Consider the following 10,392-nt stretch of genomic DNA (forward strand, 5'->3'; position numbering starts at 1 on the left):
CTTGCTCCTAACTTAGATCTTCAAGATTCTCAAGAAAAGAATTTAAATGAGAATTCAGGAAGTGTACTTTTTAACACAAGTTAGAACCAAACTCTTTGAAACTGGTAAGCATATTTTGAACGACTATGTGATAATTTTCGACTTTTCTATTTCCCAAAAATCCTTCTACAACCGCTGTAAAATTCACCCATGCAGCCTTCTCTTTTCTTGTCATTGTTTCTTGAAAATCAGCCGATTTCATCATCTTTCTTATATTTGGACCTATGAAAATACCTTTCTTGATTTTTGCATTAGATAATTCTCGGAATTTATTCAATAAGTAGTGGAAGCATTTTCCATTCTGATCAAGGGCTTTAACGAATTGCTTAATTAATCCTAATTTTATGTGAAGGGGAGGTAAAATTTTTTTTTTGAATCACACAATGTTCTCAAAAAACCCTTGTGGGATCCTTGGGGAACTTTATAGAGGGGCTTATTAGGAGGTTGATAGGCTTGCCATTGACTCATTAGGTGCGTTATAGCATTGCCATTGCGCTATTAAGGGGCTCATAGAACCGTTTATATTAGGGGGTTACTACGGGGGTGATATCACTGCCATTGCGTCATCAGGGGGTTATTATTATAGTTCATATTAGGGGGTTATTAGGGGGGGGTGAGTTATTAGGGGGTGAGTTATTAGGGAGTTGATAGGATTGCCATTGGGTTCTAGGGGGCCGTAGCATTGCCATTAGGGTTCTAGGGTGTGCATAACATAGTTTATATTAGGGGGTTGTTATGAGTTGATAGCACTGTTATTACGTTATTGGGGGGTTTATAGCATTGTTATTGTGTGATTAGGGGGTTCATAGCATAGTTTATATTACGGGGGTTATTAGGAGGTTATTAGGGGGTTGCTAACATTGCCATAGAAATATTAGGAGGCTATTGGTCTGATAAACCTTAAATTCGGATTCATTTAATGCATTTTTTGGATTTGACCTTGACCTAACTTTGACTCTGAGCCGATCAGGTCAAATAATAATCTTGATTTGACCTTGATCTGACATTGACCCCTGAGCTATGATTCGTGGATTCGGATTCAGCAACCCCACAAACATAAATGTCATGGTATTATCTTTTGCACATATGACTTTTTTCGTGGGGCTGTGATATTTATATTGTTGGTACTGTTGTTATAAAATCCCTAAAGTGGTGAACTTCATTCGATGATATCTCCGCGAAAAAAAAAGATTTGTCAAATTTGGAAAATGCGTTGCAAAGGACAGAAGCGGTACTTTAAGATGATCAGATTCGTTTTCAGCAAAAAAAATGCGGTGTAATATAGCCTCTAAAACAGCGAAAATACGTGTTTTTCTCACTTTTGGGTTAGAATATCTCGAAAACGTAACGCGATAGGGCATTTCTGATGCCAGATTCCTGTTCAGCGCATCAAAAACCTTCGGAATACGCGAATAGCGTTCTTGCGATAACTCAAAACTTTTTTTTTGCAGATCTGTGTAATTATATCCGGAATCATTGTAAACTTCATGTTCAAATATCTCGATAATTAAGTAATACTTCTTAATTCCTGAAAATGCAAAAATTGCCCTTGAGTTGATTTGAATTACCCAGTCAATTGCAATGACAATTAATAAATTTTTCATATGAATAATATTAAAAAACTATAGTTGCGCATGCGCAATCAAGTTAAGGATATCTCATCGGGTTTGATAATGCCACTATCATTACCTATAATAGAAAGTAACTAATCATCAAATATTTTTCTTTATTATATGTAAACGATTTTTAACTATTTTTTCCATTACAATAAAGGTCATCTTATTTTATTTGAAAATTATTACATAAGAGTTTCATTGGACATTGACTTATGAGGTTAATTAATGTTCTTATTTTATAGAATTAGAACAATTATAATTTAATCGCTACATATTTTGACATTGGTTTCTCTGATAAAAAATACCATCCAATATGATATGAAAAATAGCGGCGTTGTCAAATATTTCCGATACGATACAGACTTGATTTAATTGCGCATGCGCAATACGAGAATCGTATAAATGCTATAGCTATTTAATAATTGTCACATTAAATTGATGAATTGTCATTGCAATCGATTGAGCAAATTAAATCATCTTAAAGGCAATGTTTTGCATTTTCAGGAATTAAGAAGTATTACTTAATTATCGAGATATTGACGCTTGAAGTTTGCAGTGATATCGGATATAATTATTAATTTTTGTAAGTACAGTGAAAGTGGGAAAATAAAATAAATAATGCAGTTGAATTTGGCAATTAAAAAACTAAGGGTTTACACGTCTAAATATTTTTTTTTGCATTAATTTGCAGGCTGGATCGGGGGAGGTCAAGGAACGCCGATTAAACTGCAGTAATTTAGGGAATAATTTCTAAGTATCCGAGAAGATATTTTTGTACGGAAACACTATCAAGGCTGATGATTGGTTGGTTCTTTGCTACATTTGGTTAGTCCTGAATTTTGGACGATTTGTTGCTAACTTATCCCTAATTTGGTTTTGGGTTATTGCTTTACTTCTAATTTCTGAACTGTTAAAAATACCATGAATAGTACTCGACTTGAACTGCCAATGATCTAATTATAGTAACTGTAATCAAATCAGTTCCTTCAAGTATTTTAACTGCAATTTTCATTCAAGTATTTTAACTATAGTTCACCTGAATAGTTAGATTGGTTCTTGATTAATTGTTTGCAACTTGTTGATTTTAATATACCAATAAATAAAAAAAAAGCAGATACTTCAAATCGCCTGCAATATCAATGATTATTATTCATTATTTATAGACAAGCTAATATTGAACAAATGAAATTGATCTGACAAATGAATGAGCAATTAAAAATTAATTAATTAACATTTGTTTTCTTTACTTTCCCTATACCCGCTGCCCTCGTGTTAGTAGTTATTACTATGAGAACTAATCATTGACGGCTCATAAATTTAATGTGGATAATAAATACATAATAATTAATTACTATTTAAATAAAAAAGTTTGATTAAAGAACCATTTTATATCCGTAAGGAGCATTTGTGGAGCAATTTTTTATGTTTTGCTAATAAATAAGTAAAGACAACGAGACCTTAATTTTGAAACTATCAGACATAGTAAGACTTTAATGTGTCAGAAACATTCTGTGAGCATCCTTAAACCGGTTAAAAACATGGAAGCTAAATATTTTTTTATCCATTCTTTTATGAAATTGTGTACATTGTGTATAACAATTGTGTACATGTTAATTTTTCATAAGTGTCATAAATAAACTTAAATATATATTTTCATTGTATTTGTGCTTTATTCATGAATTTTTAACTAAAAGTACCATTTTCGCAAAAAAGAAATTATTCAATTCAGCTATTGTAAAAAATAAAATCAATTATTTTGTTTTTGTCATTTTGTGTTTGTTTGAAATATTGTTAATAATATATTTTATGATTATTTTATTACATAATTTTGTTTTGTTTGAAATCTAGAAATTGTTATATAGACTTATGAAATAAAGAAAGTGTTTTTATGGTATTTTTATGTATTTATTGAATGACTGACTATTAAATTAAATTTCATGTTGATAAAAAAATTTTAAGTTAAACTAAATTTAAACATGTGAATAAGTTACATAAATACTAAATTAAGCATGTGAATAAGTTACAAAGATAATAAGTTAAACAGTGATCAATTATAAATTTAAAAATGAATAAATAATTTTTAATAAATAAATAAATAATAAATAAATAATTTTTTAACACAAATTACAAACTAATGTGTAGGATCATCATCACAATAATATGAATCACTAAGATTATCACTGGAATCTGTCTCCTCTTCTATAAGAATCTCTTCATTTTTTCCAAGCCGCTCTTGCTTGTTGCCATAGTTGTTGTTGATATAGGCCCTTATTTGTACAATAGTTCTCTCTTCCAAACTTTTGCATTTTTTCACAATATCCTGTATATAAGCAGTACTAATTGTTAGTGGCAATCCATTTACCTTAATATGATCTGAAATTGTATTTTTTTCTGTTTTAGACCAACAGCGAATAACTAAAAGGAATGTATATGATTATTTTCTGTGATATTTTTAAAAATACTACTGCTAATAAATTGTATAGTAATTTATAGTAATGTTACCTCTTTTCTTGTTCTTTGGGGCATCATCAGACATTTCTGGATATGGTCGTTTTATTCCTATGGCTTTCTTTTCAGCTTTTTTTTTTGCTTTCTCAGCTACTTTTATTGACAGGAAACTTTTTCTAGGTAAAACTTTTTCAATGTTTTCTTCATTTTCACTCAATTGTGAGTTTATAGAATCTGGAATATATTTACAAGTACATATTTGAAAATTAGATAAATACCAATTTAATTAAAATTATTGAATGAAGTAATTTAAAGTTGTTACGTAATCTTTTAGCATGTTAGTTACAAAAGCAACATAAAGTTCACATGTAAGGGCAAATTATCAAACGCAACAAGAAGAAATAGAAATCCAAGGAACTGCTTATTCAAGAAATATACAAATATAAGAAATATACTAAAATATTAACAAATAATATACATTGTAACTTTTTTTTATTACTAAAATTTGGCTTGTATATTAGTTAAAAAGAGAATGAGTTATTTTTCAAATAATATTTACATAAATCTTGAAATTCAATAATTTTGTGTACTTAATTAATCAATTTAAAAATCAATAGTTATCTGAACAGTGACTTCTATAAAAACATAAGAAATAAAATTTAATATTAAGAAGATTTCTCTGAATATTTTATTGAAAATTAATTTATTGTAAAATGGCGTGATTTAACTATTAATAAATATATTGCAATGACAATATGATTTATTTTCAAAAGTTCATCATGAATATATCAGTTTAACTAAACTTATTATAATTAGCAACCTGTCATAATTATATTCAAGGGAAAAATTTATCCATTACCTTAAATGTCACTCTTAAAATATCTTTAAATTCATACCTATCTGAGGTGGTAACTAAGACTCAACACCAATATTTCATCAAGAACAATATCTTCTTATTTGATATCTGCTGCAGGAGGCTAGTAACAGTATTGTCAAAAATATAAAGCTTAAGACAATCACATAAAGCATTTAAGCATTTAGAAGCATGTTGTACAGTCAGGTTCAAGGTTTCAAGGAAATTAATTAAGGAGAACTATATATTGTTAGTACATAATTTTTACAGTTAAAATATCATTGTTAAATGCATATATATTTTTAAAATAATGAAGAAGAATCAAATTTGATTATTCTGTAAAACATGAAATCAAACTTAACACTGTGATAACAGATAATTATCAATGTAAATATACACACATAAATATATAAATAAATTTTATGTCCATACCTTCTGTGTCCTGACATGGATCATATGATACATCACTATTGTCTGTTTTGTTATTTGAGGTAGATGGACTTCTAACGTTCTCAATAGATTTTAATTCTTTACCTTGGGCTTTGTTTAACATGATAGGTAACGTTAACAGTTCACTCAAATGAACTTCTTGACGGTATATAGATTTATGGATATCATAACTATGGCCCAAAAAATTGGCCAACTGCATTAATTTTCCTTCTTCTAGTCTAAGTCCATGCATCATTGTGGCAATATGCTTACGTAAAGCAGTTCCACGAATTGTTTCACAATCCTCCACACCAGAAATATTAGCATAATGCCTCAAAACATCTGATAAAATTATATAGCCATGTCTCATGGTATTATTACGCCTTTTAGCAAAAACGTAGATATTCTTCTCATCTATACCAGCTTTAGTTCTATACTGCAGTAATAAATTTATGCTGTCCATTAAATTTTTATGAACTATAAGACCAACAGTACGTAACGCTTTTTTATTTGTTATTTTTAGCCTATAGTAGTCTTTAAGAGCTACTTTACAATCATCAGATAATTCAAGATAACGTGGATCGTTGCAATCATCAAGGATTTTAAAAGCTCCATTTATGTCATCTAATTCTAATCTTGACAGCTCTCCTTGGCGTTTCCTATTAAAAAGCATTAATAGCAAGGCTGTTGTGTTATTAAGTTCTTTCCATACAGTTATATCAAAACCGTTTTTCATATTATTAAAAGCATTTAGCCATGACTGTTCCACAAACTCGCAAAATTCTTTTATATTTTTTACGTTCGGCATTTTTTTGGGTGGAGCTTTTTTTTCTATTTTTAATTGCATATCTCGACTTTTCTTGTTTAATCTTTTACTCTTACTTTTGATTAATTTTTCAAATTTTATGGCATTTTCTCTTCGTGTCTCCCAAGCGTTTTCAATACAAAAAGGCAAATAAAATTCTAAGAATTTGTTGATAATATTACTAATATCTTTAGGTTTGTTAAATTTTTGGATCATACCAGATTCTTCATTCATTTCGGATAATTGATATATACTTTCTTGTAGTACTGGAACTACAGTGGGATGAATAATATCTTTGAATTCTGTAATATTTTTGACTATTTCCTTATGCACTGGGTTAGTATTGGATTGAACTGTCTGAAATAGAGTTGCTAATACACGAGCATGATGACTTATCATACTGTAATTTTGATCATGGCTGTAATGATCAACGCAGTCGTTAACATATTGCACAATTAATGCATCAGAGACTGCTACATCTCGTACTTCGCCCAAAATCATATTTGAAAATATAAGGTCACGTGCTCTTTTCGTTGCAAGAGGGTGCACATCAGGAATCAATCGTTGGCACATCGGTAGTAAATCTTTTGCATTAGGAGCTCTTACCACATTTTGTAAGTTGCATTTGTGCCTTTTCATTAAATTTCGCCTTATTACTTTGAAACAATCTTTGCATGGTACAAAATTTTCGCCAGTTAAATTTGGCAAATTTGTTTTATATGCTACTGGTAATTTAGTTTTTTCATCCATACCCATTTTACAATCAGTTATGTCTTCAGGCCACTTTAATTCACCTGACTCTAATTGCTTACATTTAATAATTCTATATTTATTAGGTCTTCGCCCCACAATCATTTCTTCATCATCTGTTTTCATGTAATAATTATAGTAATAATTTCCATAATTAATATGATATTCGACAGTACACTTAAAGACTGTCTTTCCCCTAGCTTTAGCTTCTTTAAACACTTCTTCTCCTGCATGAACTTTGGTCATATGTCGATGTATTTGATCAACAATTTTCTTTTTGCAAAAAATACAATAATGAAATTTTCCTGTACGTTTTTTATCAATGGTAGGTCTATTGACAAAAAAAATTTTATTCTGAGCTTGTGGAGTTCCAGGTTTGTTTAGATCAGAAACAGTCTTTTTTATATGAATTATATCCTCACTTGATAAAATAACTATTTGCTTGGCTGTAAAGAAAAATATCTATAATTATAATTTGACACTTTATATTACATACAAACTAAAGTATTGCACAAAAATTTTCCAGTAGAATGTTATTATATTTTTTTAAGTTGATAAAAATTATGAGTTGTTATTATAATGAAAATCCCAAAAAAATTTGTACATTGTCTAAAATAAACAATTTCAATTAAGAAAATACTTGCATTTGGTTTTTGATTTTCCAGTAGATGTTGATTTTTGTTCATTCTCAGTTTTATTTGTTAAGTTTTGATTACAATCTCGTTTTTGATTAATAAGATCCTCTTCTATTTGAGTGGTATTTTTCTTTGCAAGATCTATTTCTCCTGTTATCAATTCAACTGAATGTTGATTATTAAAATTCAAGATTTCATTCGTATCAAAATTTAAATCTTCACTTCTATCCATTATATCATTTTGTGATTTTCCATTCTCACCTGGTCTCCAATCTAACATATTTTCACTGTATGAAATCTCTTCGGCATTAAAATCAGTAAACACTTCAAAGTGTTTAAAAACATCTTCACATTCAATAGAAGTAGCTTCCATGTGAGGCAAAAGTATACCTTGATCTATTTGACTTTTACATGAAGTAGGAGAACTACTATTAATTGTTCTATTTGATGAGTGTGTGATATTCAATTTTCTAAAAATGTCATCATTTTTTGAGGACAAAATTGAAGAATTTTCGTCTTCTTCAACATATCTTTTATCACTTAATTGTAAATTCTTATTTTGGCTATCGTTTAATTCCTTATGAATTATATTTTCTTTATTGAGGCTAATAATAGAAGTAGAGAGCATAGTGCTTTTCAGAGAAGCATTTAATTCTATCTCAACTTGTGGTAAATTAGCATTTAAGTTTTCTGCTATACTAGAAAAAATAGATTTATTTTCTGCAACAAGACATTTATAAACGAATTAAATATATTTAAGAATGCTTAACAAATATATAAAAGTAGGTATAAACAGTGCAAAATAAGGACGATAGAAATATTCAATTATACCATTAAATCCAATGATCTCGCAGTCAGTAGGACGTTTTGCATTCTTCAATTTAAATGATCCCCAGCCAGGCCGCTTGATCTTTACAAACTTTGCTGCTATAGCAAAGAAGCGTCCACTTTTCAGCTTTATAAGAGCAGCTTTCGTTGAACTCATTTTCATTAAATCCAATTCCAAAATAACTGTTCTGTAAAAATGATAAAAAAAATAATATAAAGATATCATAAGATAAAGAATTAAATATTAAATTTGAATAAAAGGTTATGTGTGTGATTATGCCCCAATAAAATGCTTTTAATAAATAAAAGATGTGTGATTTAAAATAATGTAAATAGTAGCACTATATTTTTGATAATAATTGAGCCTATAATTAGGCTTATACAATGATGGAATCGGATAATATAATATAATATATAAATACGGCATAAATATAGATAATATTATGGAGATTATCATATCTGTGATACTTACCTTAATATTCAGAATACTTAAAATTCAAAATATAACGTTTATAGATAAAGTTTTATTCACAGAACTATAAAATAATTTTTTAGCCCAAATTTACGATGCTCTTCCACTACATTATCTTATTTCTTATTAAATATAAAAAAGCAAAAGACGCCAACGTGATAGATTAATCTAGATTGCCATACAAATTAAGGCATTAGCAAATAAAATAATATAAGAAACATGTATTTATATAAAAGAATTTAAGTGATTGCGCACTATGTTAAATAGAAAATACAATCGTAAAAATACTCGTATATATATATTCTTGATTATACATTTTGTATAATTAATTTATGAATTTCTATAAAAATTCTCGTTCCAACACTTATTCAGACATGTAATCATAGGTATCGATCCACGTTTCTTGATACTTATTCGGACTGTCTTCATAAGTGCCTAATTATGAAGTGAATAACGTAAAACTTATGTAGTCGTCGTCTTAAGTGACAAAATGTAAGCATAAGTACCGATCAAAATTGCATTTGTTAACATAAGTGCCTATTAACATATATATATTTATATATATTTATATATATATATATATATCAAATTATTTCATTAACATTTTTGGAGTGTTACCCAAACATTCTCAAAATCTTTCACGTAAAAATGTGTGTTATATTTCTGCAAGGTTTTAGCAGAGTTTCTACAATAGGTTTTCTTTAAAGTTCTTTTTCAAAAATATTATTTCGTAGGAACGTAACGAAAAGTTTGTAAAATATTTTAATATATTATTTCCGAGAATATTTGAAAATATTTTGAAGACCGTAATTTAAAAGGTTACTGGTAATTGTAAAAATTTCAACTGGAATATTACACACGCCGCTTCTGGAATAGAAAATGATTCCTGGTATTTTACTGTCAAAATTGCCATGCGTTGTTATGGAATATGATTCGGAAAGTTATTGCAAAGTTTTATAAATGGTTTTCCTGTGGTTCTTTTCATAAAAATAATATATAGTTGAATCTTTGAAAAAAGTATCTAAAATATTTTAATGAAATTTATTTAGAATATTTGGAAAATATTTTGAGAAAATGTATCTTAAAAAGGTATTGGAATATTTCTGAAAAATTGATATTTCTAGAAATATTTATGAAAAGTTGTAAGAAATGGTATTTGAAAAGTATTTATTAACGACACAAAAAATATTTTAATAAAAGGTTTCTACAATGTTTCTAAAATATTCCAGAAATATTTCTGAATAGTTTAAAAAAATATCATGTGGAAAATTGCGGCACGACTTCATAATGATTTCTCGGAAATATTACAGTCATTATTTCGCAAATATTTTGGCAAGAATTCTAGAAATATTGCTAGCAACTTCCTTGAACGCTTTTCTGAAATATTTCTTGCAATGTTTCTGCAAGTTTCCTGAGAGGTTCCTCAGAAATATTTATCAACTTGGCAAAAATATTTTAGTGAAAGGTTTTTGCAATGTTTCTGAAGTGTTCCAGAGATATTTTTCCAGAAATATTTC

At 28.5% G+C, this 10,392-nt stretch overlaps 1 protein-coding gene across 4 annotated transcripts; it reads right to left on the reverse strand.

Moving 5' to 3' along the window:
• Positions 1-3,560: 3,560 nt before the first annotated feature.
• Positions 3,561-9,030, reverse strand: LOC131667300 (uncharacterized). 4 transcript variants are annotated; one of them, XM_058940660.1, is made up of 6 exons: positions 8,876-9,030; positions 8,407-8,591; positions 7,585-8,295; positions 5,389-7,386; positions 4,158-4,337; positions 3,561-4,070 (listed from the first exon to the last, which is right to left on the reverse strand). In XM_058940660.1, the coding sequence occupies exons 2-6, from the start codon at positions 8,564-8,566 to the stop codon at positions 3,787-3,789; spliced, it is 3,333 nt and encodes a 1,110-aa protein (XP_058796643.1). In that variant the 5' UTR covers positions 8,567-8,591; positions 8,876-9,030; the 3' UTR covers positions 3,561-3,786. The 4 variants fall into 4 exon arrangements, with proteins under 4 accessions (XP_058796643.1, XP_058796645.1, XP_058796644.1 ...); XM_058940662.1 differs by lacking the exon at positions 3,561-4,070 and adding an exon at positions 5,000-5,080 and having other exon boundaries at positions 4,199-4,337; XM_058940661.1 differs by lacking the exon at positions 3,561-4,070 and having other exon boundaries at positions 4,199-5,080.
• Positions 9,031-10,392: the final 1,362 nt, after the last annotated feature.

This window comes from Phymastichus coffea, unplaced genomic scaffold (assembly GCF_024137745.1).
Source record: "Phymastichus coffea isolate CEN01 unplaced genomic scaffold, Cenicafe_Pcof_1.1 PCOF00064, whole genome shotgun sequence".
NCBI lineage: Eukaryota > Metazoa > Arthropoda > Insecta > Hymenoptera > Eulophidae > Phymastichus > Phymastichus coffea.